Source organism: Cricetulus griseus (genome assembly GCF_003668045.3).
Source record: "Cricetulus griseus strain 17A/GY chromosome 1 unlocalized genomic scaffold, alternate assembly CriGri-PICRH-1.0 chr1_0, whole genome shotgun sequence".
NCBI lineage: Eukaryota > Metazoa > Chordata > Mammalia > Rodentia > Cricetidae > Cricetulus > Cricetulus griseus.
Window position 1 is genome coordinate 189,616,930 of NW_023276806.1, and position 19,510 is coordinate 189,636,439.

General features: G+C 49.0%; 1 protein-coding gene, 1 long non-coding RNA gene and 1 other non-coding gene across 4 annotated transcripts; 1 reads left to right on the forward strand and 2 right to left on the reverse strand.

Moving 5' to 3' along the window:
• Window positions 1–4,482, forward strand: LOC103163337. 2 transcript variants are annotated; one of them, XR_003480309.2, is made up of 3 exons: window positions 1–703; window positions 1,188–1,773; window positions 4,292–4,482. It is a non-coding gene; the product is annotated as an uncharacterized LOC103163337 (long non-coding RNA). The 2 variants fall into 2 exon arrangements; XR_003480310.2 differs by having other exon boundaries at window positions 345–1,343; window positions 1,571–1,773.
• Window positions 4,483–6,880: 2,398 nt separating this feature from the next.
• Fmc1 (formation of mitochondrial complex V assembly factor 1 homolog) lies at window positions 6,881–11,209 on the reverse strand. Its single transcript, XM_027391499.2, has 2 exons — window positions 11,031–11,209; window positions 6,881–7,168 (listed from the first exon to the last, which is right to left on the reverse strand). Exons 1-2 carry the CDS (start codon window positions 11,166–11,168, stop codon window positions 6,965–6,967), a joined length of 342 nt encoding a protein of 113 aa, XP_027247300.1. The 5' UTR covers window positions 11,169–11,209; the 3' UTR covers window positions 6,881–6,964.
• Window positions 11,210–11,971: 762 nt separating this feature from the next.
• On the reverse strand, window positions 11,972–12,044 carry Trnar-ccu. The gene has a single exon. It is a non-coding gene; the product is annotated as a tRNA-Arg (tRNA).
• Window positions 12,045–19,510: the final 7,466 nt, after the last annotated feature.

The window sequence follows — 19,510 nt, forward strand, 5'->3', positions numbered from 1 at the left end:
CACGGCGCGCGCCGGCGCGGACGCGGAAGACGGCGGCCCCCCTTGAGAGAGAGAGAGAGCGAGAGCGAGCGAGCCCCCGTGTCCTCGCTCTCCCGTCAGGCTCCGGAGGCCGGCGCGACGCGGGCTAAGCCGACGCTCGCCTCCTCCCGACACCGACACCCGCCAGCAGCCGTCGGCCCCCCCCGCAGCGAGCGCTGACGCCGCTCGCCACCGCCGCCGCTGCTGCCCCGGGAGCGCGCACGCTGCTCGCGCCGAGTCGGTTCCCGCGGGGCGGGGTGGGGAGGGTCGGGCCAATCGGCATCCAGCTGCCTTCGCCCCGCCCCCGGCCCGCCCGCGAAGGGCGCCGCCCTAACGGCTGCGGAGCGCGTGCACGCGCGCGCCGGCCCCGCCCCCTCCGGGCCCGGGTCTCGCGAGAAGGGCGCTCCCGAGCGCACTCCGGAGGCTGCGTCGCGGCGTGCGCGGCCCGTGGGCCCCGTGTGTCCGCCGGCGACGCGGGCGGCCCGGCCCCGGATGAGCAAGCGCCGAGCCGGGAGCGAGCCCGAGTGAGGTGCTCGGCGGAAGTCCTCGGAGTCGGTCCCGAACCCGCGGGAGGGAGTCAGCCGCACTTTGCGTACTCTGCACCGGGAAGGGGAGTGTTTTGTTTTCTCTGTGATTGCAGTTGAGCGAATGACGTACCTGCTGGAACTGTAGTCAGGCTACTTCGGTAATATAAACACACAAAACTTTACAGAGAAGTGCGTTTTTTGTTTGTTTTGTTTTTCGAGACGGGGTATCTCTGTGTAGCTTTGGAGCCTGTCCTGGCACTCGATCTGGAGACCAGGCTGGCCTCGAACTCACAGAGATCCGCCTGCCTCTGCCTCCCGAGTGCTGGGATTAAAGGTGTGCGCCGCCAACGCCCGGCTAGAGAACTGTTTTTGAGATAGGGTGGTGTCACGATTGTGACAAAGGAAATGGCCCTCGTTCAGTAAGCGGGAATGCCCGAGACGTTATCTTTCAGTTTTGCAGAAAGCTGGGTGTCACCCTGACACAAGGCGAAATGGTTGCTGTGGCCTACTCGACATTTTGTTTCTCGGTTCTTGTTGGTTTTAATTCCCTAGTTGCACGTCTCTCCCCCCTTTGGTTTTCAGCGGCTGAATCCTTTAGGGACATAAAAGTCTTCCCCAATTCTAATACTGCCCCCTCCCCAGATGCCTCAAGCTTCTGTTTCAAGACACAAAACATCCAGAGAACGTCCTGGTGCCCATCATTGCCTCTTGTGATTTGTGAGCCCATTCAGGTGACCGACTGTAACTTTTCAACCCCAGGATCACCCGAAAGGGCCTAGACGCGCAGCCAGCTGCCAGGTAGGGAATACAGGGGCCTAGTGGCCCGTGCTTGTCCCTGATTGAATGACGAGCCTTGTCTAAATGTAGCTGACGCTGACAATGGGCCAAATGATTTATCCCTGGCACTGGGTAGTTCAATCAAGCTGCCCTGAAACTTGCCAGCCAAGCTCAGCCTCACTAGGGGTAGGCACGTGCCACAGTGTCTGGTTCAAAACTAAATTCTAAACATCTCCAAACACTTGCAGATCTCCTTTAAGATTTGTTGAGCTAGAGGGGCTGCAGAGAGCGAGCCGTAGGAGGTGAAAAGCACTGGCTGCAGAGGACCCAAGTTCTCAGTTCCCGTCACCCACATGACAGCTTGCAGCCCCCTGACTCCAGTGCCAGAGCATCTGATAATCTCTTCTGGTCTCCGAGGGCACCATGAACACATATGCACAAATACATGGAGGTAAAACACTCGTGTATAAAAATGTTTCTTAAAAAGAAAACTGATGCTGGGCGTTGGTGGCACACACCTTTAATCCCAGCACTCGGGAGGCAGAGGCAGGCCGATCTCTGAGTTCAAGGCCAGCCTGTTCTACAGAGTGGGTTCCAGGACAGCCAAAGCTATACAGAGAAACCCTGTCTCAAAAAACAAACAAATACATTAAAATACCTGAGTAATTGTTTGAGGGATTTTTTTTGGTGGCTTTGGTTTGTTTGAGACAGGACCTCACCATGTAACTGTGACTGGTCTGGAACTGACTTAGACCAAGCCTGTAACTCTAGATCCACCTGCCTGTACATTGTTACCAGGTTTTTTGTTTTTGTTTTTTTTAAGATTACTTTGTGTGCTATAGTGTGAGTGTAGGGATATATAGCTGATTTTCTGCCACCATGTGATTCCCAGGAATCAAAGTTAGGTTTGTCAGGTTTGATGGCAGCTGTCTTTACCTGCTGAGCCATCTTCCTGCCCCAAGCCATATAAGCAATGTCCATGCATTCACTCACTTTTAATTCCTTCTGACACGTCTGCCTTGCCATTTGGGATCATTTGTTTTTGCTTGAAGTTTTGTTTAGATTCTACAAACTGCACTGCTCTTGTGTTGGGTTGGTTGGCTGGTTACTTCAAAATAGAGTTTCACTATATAACCCTGTCTGGCCTGGAACACACTCTGTAGAGCAGGCGTCCCTCAAACTCATATTGAGATCCACCTACCTTTGCTTCCCAGGTGCTGGGATTAAAGGTGTTCAATACTATGCCCAATTGTTTTTTTATTTTGTAAGACAGGGTCCAGGCTGGCCTTACAGTATCTGAAATGATCATCTTGTCTCCATCTTTCAAGTGCTGAGATTACTGCTCAGCAGTTCTGTGTTTTTAATTGAGTTTCACTGGAATACTTCGAGGCTCACACAGTCTCTGACCACCTACACTTAGTTGCTTTTGCCCTTTAACCATGAGTTGTAAGGTTTTAAAACTATACTATATGACCTGCAAGAGTTAACAGAAACTTACCTGCCCTACTTGAGAGTTTGCTTTTGTTTTAGCCTGCTAGTAAATTCCATTTTCTGATGGTCTGCGAAGAGTCTCATTTTGTTGCAGTGCAGTATTAGATAATTTTTCATTCTACTACTCCCAGGAACTCAGTGTTCAGTTTGTCCTCACTCCTTGATGTTAGCTACTTAAATTTTGGGTTTTGGGGGTTTTTTTGGTAGTGGTGGTGGTGGTTTGTTTTGTTTGTTTTGGTTTTTCAAGACAGGGTTTCTCTGGCTATCCTAAAACTCACTTTGTAGACCAAGCTGGCCTTGAACTCACAGAGATCCACCTGCCTCTTGAGTGCTGGGATTAAAGACGTGTGCTACCAACACTCCACAATTTTGGGGGTTTTGAGATACACATTTTTCTTCATTCTGCTAGGAGCTCAATGACTAGTTCATTGAGAATCCATGAACCAAAAAAAAAAAAAAAAAGGAAACAGCCAATCCTGATGAAAATATTTGTAGCACTTGAGAGGAGGAAGCATGAGGATCAGAAATTCAAAGCCAGCCTTGGCCTCATAGTGAGTTTGCTAACCCAGTGTACATTCGAACTTGCCTCAAAATAAATAAATTGTAATCTGTGTGATGGTATCCTGTAATCCTAGCCAATTCGGGGACTGAGGCAAGATGAACAAAAATCCAGAGTGCTCTGGCATCTTCCTAAGTTAAAGGACAGCCTGGACCCTGGCTGTGCATGTGTTGAGGTGGGCAAAGTGGCTGAGTGGTAAAGGGCTTGCTGTGCAAGCCTAACAACCTGAGTTCAATGCCTAGAACCAACAGTGTAAGAAGGTTCAACTCCGAAATGTTGGCCATTGACTCCACAGGTGCCCACATCCACACACACAGACATAAATACAACTGAAGCTCCATGGTAGTGTTGCAAGCCTTTAACCCCAGCATTTAGGAGGCAAAGGTAGGTGGAACTCTGTGAGTTCAGGGCCAGCCTGGTCTACAGATGGCTACTCAAAGAAACCCTGTCTAGAAAACCAAAAAATGGGGAAAAAATTAAAAAGAGAGAGATAGCCAGGGGATGGTGGTGCACACCTTTGGTTCCAGGCAAAGTTTGAAGTCAGCCTGGTCTACAGAGTGAGGTAAGGGCTACACAGAGAAACCCCATTTCAAAAACAAGAAAGAAAGAAGGAAAGGAAGGAAGAAAGAAAGAAAAGAGTTGGGACCCTGATGGGTGACCTATAGTGCCCTTGGTGTTATCTGTCCTGCCTGGTTAGGCGTTCACTTCCCTTCTTCCACCTAGGCCTGTATGAAAGTATGCAAATTATACACCCATGGGGGCGGGGGGGGGGGGGCACGACGGCTTGGGGACATGGACCTTGACCTGAGTAAATTTCCACTGTGGCTGCTGTTGGTATATAAATCTACTCCCCTTGGAAAATAAATGGCATTCTCCTTGCAATAATGACCCACTGTCTTGTCTTTATTCTAACCCTCAGATTCCCTCCCCTGGACACATGAAATGTTGTATTTCTGGGGGCTACTACAAGAAAGAGCCGGGCGTTTGTGGCACACTCCTTTATTCCCAGCACTTGGGAGGCAGAGGCAGAGGGATCTCTGAGTTCCAGACCAGCCTGGTCTATAAGAGCGAGTTCCAGAACAGCCTCCAAATGCCACAGCAGAACCCTGTCTGGAAAAAAAAAAGAAAGAAAAAGAGTGACCCTGTTTCAAAATCAAAAAAAAAAAAAAAAAAAAAACTTTACAAATTAGCTTGCTTACTTTTTCTTTTGTTTTTTTTCCCCTTGAGACAGGGTTTCTCTGTGTAGCTTTGGAGCCTATCCTGGTACTGCCTCTGGAGACCAGGCTGGCCTCTAACTCACAGAGATTCGCCTGCCTCTACCTCCCCAGTACTGGGATTAAAAGTGTGCGCCACCACTATCAGGCTTATTATCAGTGCTTGAACTGGGGCAGACAAGGTGAAGCGAGCTAATTGTAGGAAGCAATTAGAAAACGCAGAAGCAGTTGTGGCAGATTAAGTAGGGAAAGCAAGGGGGCGAAACCACACAAGGCTGAGTTTTTATTGGGTTAGCTAAATGCAGGAGAACCATTGGTTCAAACGCAGTTGAAAAGGCAGGGTGGGTTGACAGGGTAGATATGAATGCGCTCATTCTGTCCCCTCTTCCTGGACTTCTGTGCACTGGGGTTCAGCTGTGGCTGTCACCTTAGCAGCCATTGCTTATCAGGCCTAAGGAAGTGACACCTCCCACTATTGTTCACTTACTGCTTGACATTACTTAATTCATCCCACATCCTCATGAGTCCCTTTAACTCTCCTCAACCTGATTCCATCTGCTTCTCCAGGACCCTAACACATCACAGTTAGGTGTGCTTTTTTTATACACAGACACTCTGGACCAGCAAGTAGGTAAAATCACTTGGAGCACAAGACTAAAAACCTGAGTTCAAGTCCCTGGATCCCACTGTGAAAGGAGAGGACTCCCTAAAATTGTCCTCTGACCTCTCTACCTGCATGGTGGCACACAAACAGCCACACTCATACATATCATACAATAAGGAAGATCCACGTCCATACATGTAATTCTGTGTTCGTGTAGGCACAGGAAATACACAGAAGCATAGTAAACTCAGCAGTGCTGACCACAAGTAACAGAAGTGTGAGAAGAGACAAAGGGAAATACAGGCATCACATTAACGGCATTAGAATTCCTTAAGACACTAGGCTTGCATTGGTTATTATTTTTATAGCTTAAAATATTTATGTTCAGAGCTTGGCATGGAGGTACTTTAATTCCAGCACTCTGTAGGCACAGGCAGGCAGATCTCTTGAGTTCAAGGTCCACCTGGTCTATATAGCAAGTTCTAGGCCAGTCAGAGCTACACAGTGAGACCCAATCTCAAAAATAAACAAAAGTGGGCTGGAGAGATGCCTTAGAGGTTAAGATCACTGACTGTTCTTCCAGAGGTCCTGAGTTTAATTCCTAGCAACCACATGGTGGCTCACAACCATCTGTAGAGAGATCTGGTGCCCTCTTCTGGACATGCAGGCAAACACGCAGACAGAATACTGTATACATAATCTTTAAAAGCAAAACAAAGGTTTATTTTATTTTTTCAAGACAGGGTTTCCTCTGTGTAGCTTTGGAGGTTTCCCTGGAACTCGCTCTGTAGACCAGGCTGGCTTCGAACTCCCAGATATCTGCCTGCCTCTGCCTCCCAGTGCTGGGACTAACGGTGTGCGAGACCACTGTCCAGCTTGGTATTTTTAAATTATGTGTAGATGTGTGAGTATGTGCACATGAGTGCAAGGGCCTGTACAGAGCAGAGGTGCTAGATCCCTTGAAACCTTACAAAAGGTTAGCTACCTGACTTGGGTGCTGGGAGCCAGACTCAGAGCCTCTGCAACATAGTACACACACTCCTGACCACTAAGCCCTCTTCATTTATTTAAAAAGAACAAAGAAAAATCCCTATGTTATAAAATTAGACCAAGCACACCAGGGACTAGGGTATCAACAGGCTCACTGGTTAGTTTGCCCAGATCCCTACCAACACCCTCCTAAATAGTCATAGCTGTGCATGCTTCTAACCCTGAGCTCCAGAGCAGAGACACATGACTTGCTAGTCAGTCACTGAAACCGAAATAGTGAGTCCTAAGTACAGAAAGAGATACTGTCTCAAGAAATAAGGCAGAGACCCGGACGTTGGTGGCACACGCCTTTAACCCCAGCCTCGGGAGGCAGGCGGATCTCTGTGAGTTCGAGGGCAGTCTGGTCTACAAGAGCTAGTTCTAGGACAGCTTCCAAAGCCACAGAGAGAAACCCTGACTTGTAAACCCCCTCTCCCCGCCAAAAAAGAAAGAAGGGGGAGAAGTACTTGAGGAAGGCAGGCATCCTTTTGTCAACTTCTGGCCTCCACATGAACCTGCGCGTGCAAGAGCACTGACACACACATAAGCACATCAATTAATCCAATGTGAAAACGTCAGCAGATTCGCTTGCAGACCCCTCCAGTTTTACTTCCCTAACCACTCAATCAACAAGAAACACAGAACAAAACAACAAAAACCCTACACTTTAAAAAGATTTAATGATAAATACATATTGGTAGAAATGGTTAAGTTCTTAAATGAAGGGATATCTGAGGACTTTCCATCACGGCTCCCAGCCCTTCCCTCCAGGTTGTTGGGGCAACTGTAGGCCCACCAAGCCAGCAGACTCCTCCACTGAGCGCTCACCCTTGCCATGAAATTCCTGGTGAAGGGCTACATGCTGCCGGACACTACGCAAGAGGCAGAGGTAGGTAGCGGCTTGGAAGTGAAGCTCATGTTGGGCTCTGCACAGCTTCTCACTGGTGACCTGAAAAGGCAATTCACAAAGTCAGACAGTCGAGCTTTTGTTTTGTTTTGATCTATATACAGGTAAAAAAAAAAAAAAGGGAAAAAAAGAAAAAAGAATACATGTATTTCCTCCGTTTAAACAAATGAAAGCTGCTTTGTGTTTCTGAGACTTGAACATGGCACACACATTTTGTCTAGGGTGCATTAAAGAAACCATTAAAGAAATGGCCACTCCGTTATGTGGTTTGCTAGCTTGGGTTTTGTTGTTTTGTTTTCAAGACAGGGTTTCTCTAGAACTCGCTCTGTACACCAGGCTGGCTTGACCTCAAAGGCCTGTCTCTGCAGGTATGCACCACCAACATGGCCTTATGGTGTGGTTTTTATGAGAGACAGAATATCCAGAGGCATCCAAAGAGTCCAGAGCGGAGAGAAGATGCAGTGGACTGAAGTGGCCAGGGCTATGAGAGAACAAGAGAGTGGATTTTTAGGACAATGAAGAGCAGGGGGCAAGAAACAGATTGGGCTGGAACAGACCTGTGAGTTGGGAGGAGTGGGCAGGATGCTAGTGTAGGGGCTTTTAAACGTACAAGTACTTATGAGTAGGGACTGTGAGACCCCAGAGGCTACCATGGACTTTGCTGTGCAACCACAGATGCAATTCAATAGAGCCAAGTCCCTTCTGCTGGGAGCAAGGGAAGTGACTGCTTTGTGAGGTGGAAAACTGTTTCACAAGCTCCCGAGGAGCACTGAAGTATGTCTGTAGTCCAGCTGTATTCCCAGATACATGGACTTCCTGAAACCTAACACCTTTCACTCCAGAATCAGAAACTTAGAATAGTAGCAACATGAAGATCATATATGTATATATGTATGCACATGTATATATGTGTGTGAAATGAATATTTTTCATATTACTTAAACTTGTTTGTGCAAGTTTTTTTTTTTAAAAAAAAGACTTATTTAATGTGTCCTAGTGTTTTGCCTGTATAACTCTGTATGAGGGTGTTAGATCCTCTAGAACTGGGGTTACAGACAGTTGTGAGCTGCCATGTGGGTACTGGGAATTGAACCTGGGTCCTTTGGAAGAGGATCCGGTGCTCTTAACCACTGAGCCATCTCTCCAATCCCTTGTTTGTATAATTTAACCATCTGGAAAATCTGAATTCTAATGACTTTAACAAGCTGGAAAGTCCATATCAATGTTCGGAGTAACTCCAAATCATGGTTGTTCTTCCTAATACTTGACTTTTAGTACTCTGCCCTTAACATTCCGGGTTCCACGGCAGTGAGACAGGAGCACAAACATCAATACATTGTGTAATTCCTTTTTTCAGTCTCAATACCCACAGTTAAAATCTGAAAACTGGAGCACACAATACTTTAAAGTACTACAAGCAGCACTTACCTGCTCAAATCAAAATTTTTTAGAGACAAGGTTTTACTATGTAGCTTGGACTGACTTGTAATTCAGTCTTCTTACCTTGGTTTTACAATGCTGAAATTTACAGGTGTGACACCACAATCACACTTGGGTCAAACTTGATGTAGCTGGTAGTGCAATCGTGTGTGTGTGTGTGTGTGTGTGTGTGTGTGTGTGTGTGTGTGTGTGTGTGTGGCGGCTGGGGGTGTTGCTTTTTGAGAAAATGATCTCACTATGTATCCTAGCTGGTTTGAAAATCACTGTCAGTAGGTAAGGACACCTGCTGCCAAACCTGGTGCCTGGAGTCCAATCCCCCAAAATCCACAAAGCTGAGAAAGGGAACTGACTCCCCTACAAACTGTCCTCTCAACCCATTGTTTGGCATGCACACCACCCCCAAAAGGAGAGATATGAATATATTAAAAGACAAAGGTACCCTCCTCCTGGGTAGCCTCACCCAGCTTTATGTGCCGGTCTGTGCCTGGTCTCACTGTGTCTTGTGCTGTGTTCAGCTGGTGTCCCTGGGGGGTCCTGCTCTTTTCTGTGGGGAGAACAGGGCTGGAAGTGGATCTGAAGGAGAGGGGAGATGAGGAGGAACTGGCAGAAGAGGGAGGGGAGGCTGCAGTGGTGGTAAAGAGAATATATAAAAAAATGTAAAAAAAAAAAAAAAGAGGGGTACCTAATTTCCTCATTTCTCCCAGGCAACAGAAAAGATGAGCACAGGAAGCTTTTAGTCCACCAGAATAGAAATCATCCCCCACACGCTATACACATTCACTTAGAGTAGGATCTCTAGTGGCTTCAGGCATCCTGTCCTCTTACCATCAGCCTTGACCTTTTGGGGAGGAGGGTGTTGTTGTTTTGTTTGGTTGGGTTTTTTTTGTGAGCTTCTTGAGACAGGGTAGCTCTGGCTTGCCTGTAACATTCTTTATAGACCAGATTGGCCTAAACTAACTCAGGTATCTACTCTCTTTTGCTTCAGCTGGGATGAAAGGCATGGGGCAGCCCTGGAGTTTTAAGCGTGAATTTTTGGTGTTTTTCTGGGGGAATTTCTACTACTGGTTTTTTGTTTTGAGACAGGGTCTCACTATAGAGCTCTGGCTGTCCTCTAGACCAGGCTGGCCTCAAACTCAGAAATCTGAGTACTGGGATGAAAGGCATGTGCCAAGACTGCCAGGTGCAACTTATTATTGATATCTGGTCCAAGTTCATAGTACACAGTCTGTAGGGTTATGGCATTTAAAAGCTAAGTCAATTTTAGGTCTAAGGCTTTGCATTGCTCAAATTCAGCAGTCAAGATGATTGCTCAAGGACATTAGGTTTCCTTCCCCTAAATCCGAGTTCCACTTATTCTTGTGCAGGTGCCTATCCTTGAGCGTCTGCAGCCTCACTTGCATTTGACCTTGTCCGAAAGGCAGAGAACTGATCACTACCGCCGTGGGAAATGAGCCATCTCCCATTCCCTCAGACTAAGAGGGATACAGAGTGTGGACTTCACAGTGGTACCTCCTAAGGACAGTGTTCTGTGTTTATGTTTGTATATCAGTAAACCATGAAACCTGTGGCTGAAGATGGCTCAGAGGCTAAGGCACTGGCTCTTCCAGAGGTCCGGAGTTCAATTCTCAGCAACCACATGGTGGCTCACAACCATCTGTAATGAGATCTAATGCCCCCTCTTTTGGTATGCAGGCATACATGAAGACAGAAACACTGTGTACATAATAAATAAATCTTTAAAAAAAGTATCCTGTTATACAGCAAGCTAATGATGTAGCTGGTAGTGCAATCGTTTTAGAGACTACAGGTCATTTTGTTCTCTATGGTAAACAATATTTACATAATTCGAAAGGAGTACCCGCACTTGAAGAACTCTCCACTATTCCCCACTTCGTTGTCTTAAAAACTGCTTTTGTCTGGCCTATGCCTTTAATCCTGGGGCTCAGCAAACAGGCAATCTTTGTTCAAGGTCAACCTGGGCTACATAGCAAGTTCTGGGTCAATCAGCTTAATAGTGAAATTCTGTGTCCACACAGACACAGACACACACAGTATACACACACACTAAACACACACACACTGTCCCGCCTCACGAAACCCGGCTTCCTATAAAAGCTTGCACGCAGAGCGTGAGGGAGGATAGGCAGCGCGTGCCCGTGCGCCTCTCACGGTGAGGGCCCAGGGCCTCCTCCAGCCCTCACCGCCCTCACCGCCCCGTACACCAGGGAGAGCCCGGGGACAGCCGCAGCCGGTGGGCGGCGGGCAGGGAGTCCCTCGGAAGACGCCGCCCGCGTGGCTTTCGGGTGGCGGGCAGAGCCGGGCCCCGGGTCGGGTAGCGCAGTGAGAGCCGCAGCCGGAAGCCGCTCGGCTCGTCGCGTCTGCGCCGAGACCCGGCAGCCACGCGGTCCCGGCCCCGCCGCACCCCGGCCTCCCCTCCCTAGACGCGGGGCCGCGGCCCCCGTACCCGATGCGCTCGGAAGGCCTTCACCAGGTAGCGGTAGGCCGCCGTGTCGCGATACGGCCGCCCGCTGGCCGCGTCCAGGTAGCGCAGCTCCCGCAGCAGGCCTCTGAGCGTGCGCGCCGGGGACCCCAGCGCCGCCATCGCGGTGCCCTGGGTGAGCCGGCAACTAGGCTCAGCTCCGCGCCCGACCCGCCCTCCGCGCCGCGCGCCCGCCCTCCGATCCGCGCCCCGCCCTCCGCGCCCCCGCGCTCCGCGCGCGCCCCCGCCCTCCGCGCCCCCGCCCTCCGAATCCGCGGCCCGCCCTCCGCGCCCCCGCCCTCCGATCGCGCGCCCCGCCCTCCGATCCGCGCCCCCGCCCGGACCTCTATCCCCGCCCCGCCACCCGCGCCCCGCCCCGCCCCGCCCCGCCCCGGCGCTCCTCCACAGCGCCACCTGCCGGCGGCCGGGGAGTGAGACGCCCGCTGCGCCGGGGAAAGGCCGACAAGCCGCCAGGTTGCGTGCTCGTCCTGCACGCCGGCCGCGCGCGTCACTGCGGAAGCAGGGGAGACCGCAGCCGGCGGGAGAGCGTGCGGGCCCGGCCGAGGGCACACGAACACCGCCCGGCCCTGCCCACCAGAGGGGTCGCACTGGCGCGCATCGGCCGCCACACCCGGTGCCCCCCGCAGCGCAGGGGACGGACGGAAACGGCGTGCAAACCGCAGCCCCGCAACGGGCAAGGGCTCCCACCGGCGGGCGGCGAGCTCCAGCTGCAAACAAAAACAAGCCGGGCGGTGCGGGCGCCCGGGAGGCAGAGGCGGGCGGATCTGCGTGAGTTCGAGGCCACTCCGGCCTCTAAGTTGGCTCCAAGACGGCCGGAGCAATGTAGGGAGAGCCTGTCTCAAAAGCAAAATCGTACGACAGCAGCAAGAGGAAAAGCAGGTTGTTGGGAGGCGCGAGAAAAGAAGCACCCCAGATGGGACTCGAACCCACAATCCCTGGCTTAGGAGGCCAATGCCTTATCCATTAGGCCACTGGGGCTCTCAGTGGTGAGGCGCTCAAACACCGTAATCAACCTATTTCCTGTTTCGCACGTCATTGCCTAAACATGCCTCTATCCTATCCCGGAGACCCAGACCCATGATCCGTCGGGCAGAGATGCCTGCTGGGAAATGTAGTTCAGGAACAGGGAGCCCACGATGGTTTTACCCTGCGAACAGGAGGTGCAAGGAAAGCTGAAGGGCTCTGTCCTTTGCTTACGTGTCCTGGTTCCTGAGCGGCGTAGCAGGTCTGCGCCTGCGCGGAAGAGGGCCTGCGGGGATGCAGAGCCAAAGCCGCCGCCAAAGCTGGGCTTTCCTTCCTCGCTGATTCCTTTCTTTCGTTAGGCTTTTTACCGGAAAAGCCCGGCCCGGTTCCGACTGAGCTGCTTCTCCGGGCTCGCCTTTGCTCCCCCGGTCGTTAGGTGGCGCTGCTGCAGCGGGCGGCTCCCGTCTCCGCGGGCAGCAATGTTAGCTTCTTTTCTCTTAACCCTTCTCTAGCTCGGGTCACTTCTTATTACCCTCTGTTCGGGTGTCTTAGCTAGATTCACTCTCTCTCTCTCTCTCTCTCTCTCTCTCTCTCTCTCTCTCTCTCTCTCTCTCTCTCTCTCTTTCTCTCTCTCTATTTAAATTAGAAGCAAGCTTGTTTTGCATTTCAATCCCAGTTCCCTCCCCCTCCTCCCCTTTCCCCCACCGACCCCCCATCCCATCCCCTTTCTGCTCCCCAGGGAGGGTGAGGCCTTCATGGGGGATCTTCAGAGTCTGTCACATCATTTGAAGCAGGGCCTAGGCCCTCCCCCGTGTGTCTAGGCTGAGAGAGTGTCCCTCTGTATGGAGTGGGCTCCCAAAGTCCATTCGTATGCCTGGGATAAATACTGATCCACTACCCGAGGCCCCAAAGATTGCCGGGGCCTCCTCACTGACACCCACATTAAGGGGGTCTGGATCAGTCCCATGCTGGCCTCTCAGCCATCAGCCTGGGGTCCGTGAGCTCCCCCTTGTTCAGGTCAGCTGTTTCTGAGGGTTCTCCAGCCCATCACTCCTCCCCTTTGCTCATCAGTGCTCCCTCTCTGCAACTGGATTCCAGCGTTCAGCTCAGTGTTTCTGAGCTAGACGCTTACCCCATCCCAACAGCCAGATTGTCTTCGGATTCCTACTCTCTCGGGGCTTTTTGACTTGCTGGAGTGTATTTTAGAAACTGCTCTAGGCCCTTATGTTTCATATGTCAAGGTTAAAGTTACTTTTGTTGCTTATGGTGGCACCCTTTGGAGACTGAGGTGGGAGGATCTCTGGGAGTTGGGCTACATAGATCTGTCTCAAATAACCTAATTAGAACCTTTTTTTCACTTCTATTAGACCCAGACCCAAGCCGGGTGTTGATGGCGCACGCCTTTAATCACAGGACTTGGGAGGCAGAGGCAGGGGGATCTCTGTGAGTTCGAGACCAGCCTGGTCTACTAGAGCTAGTTCCAGGGCAGCCTCCAAAGCCACAGAGAAACCCTGTCTCGAAAAACCAAAAAAAGAACCCAGACCCAAATGCTGCTGAGTTCATACCCATTTGCAACTATGTGTCTCTAATCCCTGGTGGTTGGTTCTGTACAGGACTCAAGCTAACAGACTCTAAGGCAGCAGTTCTCAACCTGTGGGTCACGACCCCCTTGAGGGTTGGATGACCCTTTCACAGGGGTCGTCTAAGACTGTTGGAAAACACAAATATTTACATTGTGCTTCATAACAGTAGCAAAATTATAAAGTAGCAATGAAAATAACCGCTCTATGAGGAACTGTATTAAAGGGTTGCAGCATTCGAAGGTTGAGAACCATTGTTCTAAGCTCTGTGGCACACTGTATGATGGACACTCATTAACTAACGGGACTCCTCTCCCAGCTTTTCTACATCCTCAAGATCACACCTTCCTTTCTGGGATGCAAGACTCCCTCCTCTCGCGGTCAACCAGGAGTGAAAGACAATCTCCTTACAAGTGCGGCTGCGGAGTTCTCATGAGTTGACAGGAAACCTCACTCACCCCTTTCCCTGAAATCTATAAGAAGGGATAACCCCTGAGACATTTGGGTGTCAACTGTCCTCAGATTCCCTTCCATGCTGCAGACTGTGGGTTTGTGACATTAATAAGTTAAATTTTATTTATTTATTTCTTTTTTTTTTGGCTTTTCGAGACAGGGTTTCTCTGTTTAGTTTTGGAGCCTATCCTGGCACTCGATCGATCTCTAGCCCAGGCTGACCTTGAACTGACAGAGATCCGCCTGCCCTGGCCTCCCGAGAGCTGGGATTAAAGGCATGTCCACTACAGCCCGGCAAACTTAAATTTCTTACACAAAAGAACTGTCTACCTCAGTGTCCCCCTTGAGCTCCAAACCATCAAGTTTCATCTCTTTCCTGGCTGCCTCTATTTACCACATTTACACCCTGTTGTAGCTGTTCTCTTCGTCCAGCTGGGAGACTTACTTCTCCCCAAACCCTGTACCTAAGAGAAGAAAATATTCTGTCAGGCCCCTCATGGCAGTTTAGATTGAGGCTCCTGAAAGTGATAGACATAGAAGGGGCTCCAGACTCAGTGCTTTGTGGCAGCTGGGAGCTAGAGACCTGAAAGCATGGAACTGGTGGTGCTGGACTGTATCTCACAACCCTCCACCCAGCTGCCAGCAAGAAGACAACCACAAACAAAAACGCAAAAACCCCAGCTAGAACAAAACAGACATGAGAAAGCTCCAAGAGCATTTGGAGTGGCAACAGACTATATTCCACGACAGATCAGACTGCCCTATGATTGACTTTCTATTGGAACCAGCCATGACCAGGAGCTCCAGAGCGAAGATAACTGGGACCAAAAGAAACTTCTGGCCATAAACTGATGGCGAGGCACTTGTTTCCCTCCCGATGCTGTAGTGAGAAGCAGACCCACCTAATAGGGAACACTACACTTGTGGTTGGCTCAGTGTTCCTCCCATCCCCCTCCAGGCTGATAGCTCTTTCCTTTTGCACCTTATTTGCATGTACATACATTAAACCAATCAGAATTTACCTTTATAACATTATGTTAACATATAATAAAGACATTATATATTATTATAAATATGTATGTAATATAAATTATATAATACAAATATATACTTGTTATATGTAATATAACAATATAATAAATGTGAGATAGATAAGATATATATTCAGGGTGTGTGGGGACTAAACAGAGATTCTTGAGATCACTCCCAGCAGACAGGATGGGGAAGAAAAAGAAGACTGCCTTCAAGGCTTTCCAGAGACATGTGTTCTAAGGATCACAGAAGTCAGGGAGTTTGGTCAGGCTACCAGTACTCCAGCCTCCAAGAGTCAACCATGGCTGCAGGCAGAGGCAGAAACTCATTCCTGTTGCTGCTTCCCGCTCGGAAGACCCATTGCTTCTGAGACCTGTGACTCCCGCCCCAAAGACCTGCCACTGCAGACTTTGAGACCTGTGGGACCTGTAGCATTTCCCATAGCTGTACAAGCTCTAGGCTAGCATTCTTTTGGTACAAAAGTTCTGCTCTCACTGTTGTATTCCAATTGTCAAGCCTGGGCAGCAACCTGGTGTTTTCATTTAAAGTTGTTAATGCCAAGATAATAGAAGCTCTCCTCGTTTGTCCACCCTTTGCTCTCTTTCAGTTTCATCATGGAGAGAGCAAGAAAAGGACCCAGTGAGATCCAGGAGAACCTAGTCTGCTACTCTGACATTTCTGTTTGGTTGGTTTTGTTTGGTTTTGTTTGTTTTTTTGAAACAGGGTTTCTCTGTGTAGTCCTGGATGTCCTGGAGCTTGCTTTGTAGATCAGGCTGGCCTCACTCTCACAAAGATCCACCTGCCTCTGCCTCCCGAGTGCTGGGATTAAAGCCATGAGGCATCATGCCCAGCCTACTCTGACATCTCAAAGGAACCGGCACCTTTTGGCTCCAGTGGCATATTTTTGTTGTTTGTTTTCTGGTGTTTTCTTGTTTGTTTTTGTTTTTCGAGACAGGGTTTCTCTGTGCAACAGCTCTGGCCTTCCTGGAACTCGCTCTGTAGACCAGGATGGCCTGGGACTCACAGAAATCTGCCTGTATCTGCCTCCCAAGTGCTGGGACTAAATGCATGTGCCACCACCACCACCACCACCACCACCACCTGGCACACACATTTTTTAAAAAAAAAATAAAACAAACATGGAGCTGGAGAGATGCTCAGTTGTTAAGAGTGCATACTGGGCCAGGTGGTGGTGGCACTCAGGAGGCAGAGGCAGGCAGATCTCTGTGAGTTTGAGGCCAGCCTGGTCTACAGAGTGAGTCCCAGGACAGGTTCCAAAGCTACAGAGAGAAACCCTGTCTCAGGAGGAAAAAAAAAAAAAAAAGAGTGCATACTGTTCTTCCAGAGGACCTGAGTTCAGTTCCCAGCTACACACATAAGGTGATTTACAGCAGCTTCCTGTTAACTCTAGCTTCCCGGAACCTGACTTGGGCACCTGCACTCAAATGTATACACATCTAACACACACACATAGGTGTGGGCACACACAAACACACACATACATATGCACACAATTAAATATAAATCAGTGGTGGCACACACCTTTAATTCCAGCACTCAGGAGGCAGAAGCAAGCAGTTCTCTGAGTTGAAGGACAACTTGGTCTACAGAGTGAGTTCTAGAATATTCAGGAGTACAGAGAGAAAACCTTTCTCAAAAATAAATAAATAAATCTGTCCTAGTTGGGATTAATGTTTCCGTGGTGAAACATCATGACAAAAGCAACTTAGGGAGGAGAGAGTTTATTTGGCTCACACTCCCATTGTATCCTTCATCAGCAAAAGAAGTCAGGACAGGAACGAGCTGGGCAGGATCTTGGAGGCAGGGGCTGATGCAGAGGCCACAGAAGAGTGCTTACTGGTTTGCTCCTCTTAGCTTGCTCAACCTGCTTCCTTACAGAATCCAAGACCACCAGCCCAGGATGACACCACTCACAATGGACTGTGCCCTCCCCCATCAATCACTGATTAAGAAAATCCTCTACAGGCCTACCCATACCCTCATGGAGGTTCCTTCCTCTCTGGTGACGGGAGCTTGTGTCAAGCTGACTTAAAACTAGCCAGTAAAAAAATCTTTTACAAATATACACATAAAACAACAAAAAACTAAAATGGAATATCCAGATGGGGGAACATTATGTAGCAATAAAAGGGACAAGTAAGTGATTCATGCAGTAACATGAATAGATCTCAGAAACATCTCCCTTAGAAAAGCAGGACATTTAAATTAATCTGTGATGACAGGAGCCCCGTCAGAATGCAGTAGGTAAAGACTCTCGCTGTCAAGCTTAAGGACCTGAGTTTGATCCCCAAGCCCTACACAGTAGAAAATTCTTTTGAAACCCATGCTTTTGACTCTTTCAGATTTGTCTTTTTGTTTTGTTTTTGTTTTTTTATTTTTTGAGACAGGGTTTCTCTGTGGCTTTGGAGGTTGTCCTGGAACTCATGCTGTAGAGCAGACTGGTCTCGAACTCACAGAGATCCTCCTGCCTCTGCCTCCTGAGTGCTGGGATCAAAGGAATGTGCCACCACCGCCCAGCTATTTGGGGGCAAACCACTACTCCTATGCCCCACACAAAATAAATAAATACATGTAATAATCTACAGTGATAAAACATTTTGATTTTTGGTGCTGGTTTCATGATTTTACAATCATCAGAAACCAATGACTAATTCAAATAGAGGACAGCAACTTTTATATAATGTTTTTGGTAATTGTAATTTTACTATCCCAAACACACAGGATACTTGGATTCCATGTAGACCAGCTGCCTGTTCTTTCTGGCCTGATTTCCTGCCTGTATTAATTAAGAACTAGCTATCTTGCTGTAGCAGAGGCCTCAAACACATAGTGGCTTTTTAAAAGTATCTTTTATTGACTGGACAGTGGTTCACACCCTTAATCCCAGCACTCACGCTTGACTTGAGTTCAAGTCCAGCCAAGCCTATACCAAGAAATCCTGTCTCAAAGAACAAAACAAAAACCCTTTTATTCTTTGACAATTTCATGCATGTAAATAGTATATTTTGGGCTGGAGAGACGGCTCAGAGGTTAAAAGCACTGACTGCTCTTCCAGAGGTCCTGAGTTCAATTCCCAGTAACCACATGGTGGCTCACAACCACCTGTAATGAGATCTGGTGCCCTCGTCTGGCCTGCTGTGCAGGCATGCGTACAGACAGAACACTGTATATATAATAAATAAAAATTTTAAAGTAATGTATTTGACCATATGGACACCAACTCCCCCCTCTCCCTCCTCAGGAGTCCCCGACTTGTCCTTCCCACTTGCCCCAGGAAGCCCCAAGACTTCCTTCATCTTCTCCTGTTTTGTTACTCATAATGCATGGTGTTCATTAGCGCTGCCTGTTGGGATGTTGGCAGGTTTTAGTGACTTGCCTTGGGCAGGCAATCTATAGCTGCAGTGAGTTCGTGAGAGCAATGACCATGTCTTGTCCACAAGACAGCATTTCATATCATGTCCTCCGGATCCAAATTCTTTCCAGCCCTCTTCTGAGATGTTCCCTGAGCGTTAGCAGGGCCAGGGTGACATATGTGTGTGTCTCTGCAACGTTCACAGCCAGCAGAGTGACATCAGCAGGAGGCACAAAGGCCTCCAGTGTAACACGACTCAGGAGCCAGGATTGGCTCACACTTCTGGGGGCTGACCCCGAGTAGTTTATTTAAAGTATAGTTAAGCACAGCACAGTTTGGTGGAAACTGTTCTGGTGATAACTGACTTAATCACACATGCACAACAAACCATACATAGAGCTCCCTGTGGAACAAAGTTAGTTAAATACATATCATACAAGACTACATCTTTGTAAAGTCTGTAAATACAGGTTCTGTAAATTGAGTAAGGTCTGGGGGAGGGGTCAGATGCTGGAAAGGTCTCTGGTCACATAGATGGTGTTAGGATAAAGCGCGCTGGATCGAGGGGAACCTTGGCGGATTCCATGGCAGGCCAGCCCTGACTGCTGAGGAGGGACAAAGATGCCAGCAGACAGAGTTTCAGACAGAAGTTTTATTAGAAAAGGGAGGGAGCCAGGCGGTGGTGCACACCTCTAATCCCAGCACTCAGGAGGCAGAGGCAGGATGATCTCTGTGAGTTCGAGGCCAGCCTGGTCTACAAAGCCACACAGAGAAACCTTGTCCCGAAAAAAGAAACAAACAAACAAACAAAAAAAAAAAAAAAAAGGAAGAAAAAGAAAAGGAAGGGAAGGGGGAAGGAAAGAGGTGAAGAGACACAGGAGGTGGAGAGCATACGTGGGCAGAGGTCTGTCTTTTTAAGGGCTGACCAGTGTACTTCCTGAGTGCATTCTGCCAGGTGACAGGGCAGGTCAGCATAATGCCTGAATCTTTACAGACAGTGCAAAGGTCACCAGGCTAATAAACACGACTGCTTTCAGTCTTGC

Bases quoted from the DNA above. Each gene is read 5' to 3' on its own strand.
- Fmc1 (XM_027391499.2), bottom strand. From the start codon at position 11,168: ATGGCGGCGCTGGGGTCCCCGGCGCGCACGCTCAGAGGCCTGCTGCGG. The intron at 7,169-11,030 runs GTACGGGGGCCG...TTGCCTTTTCAG, and splicing joins AGGCCTTCCGAGCGCATCGG to GTCACCAGTGAGAAGCTGTG.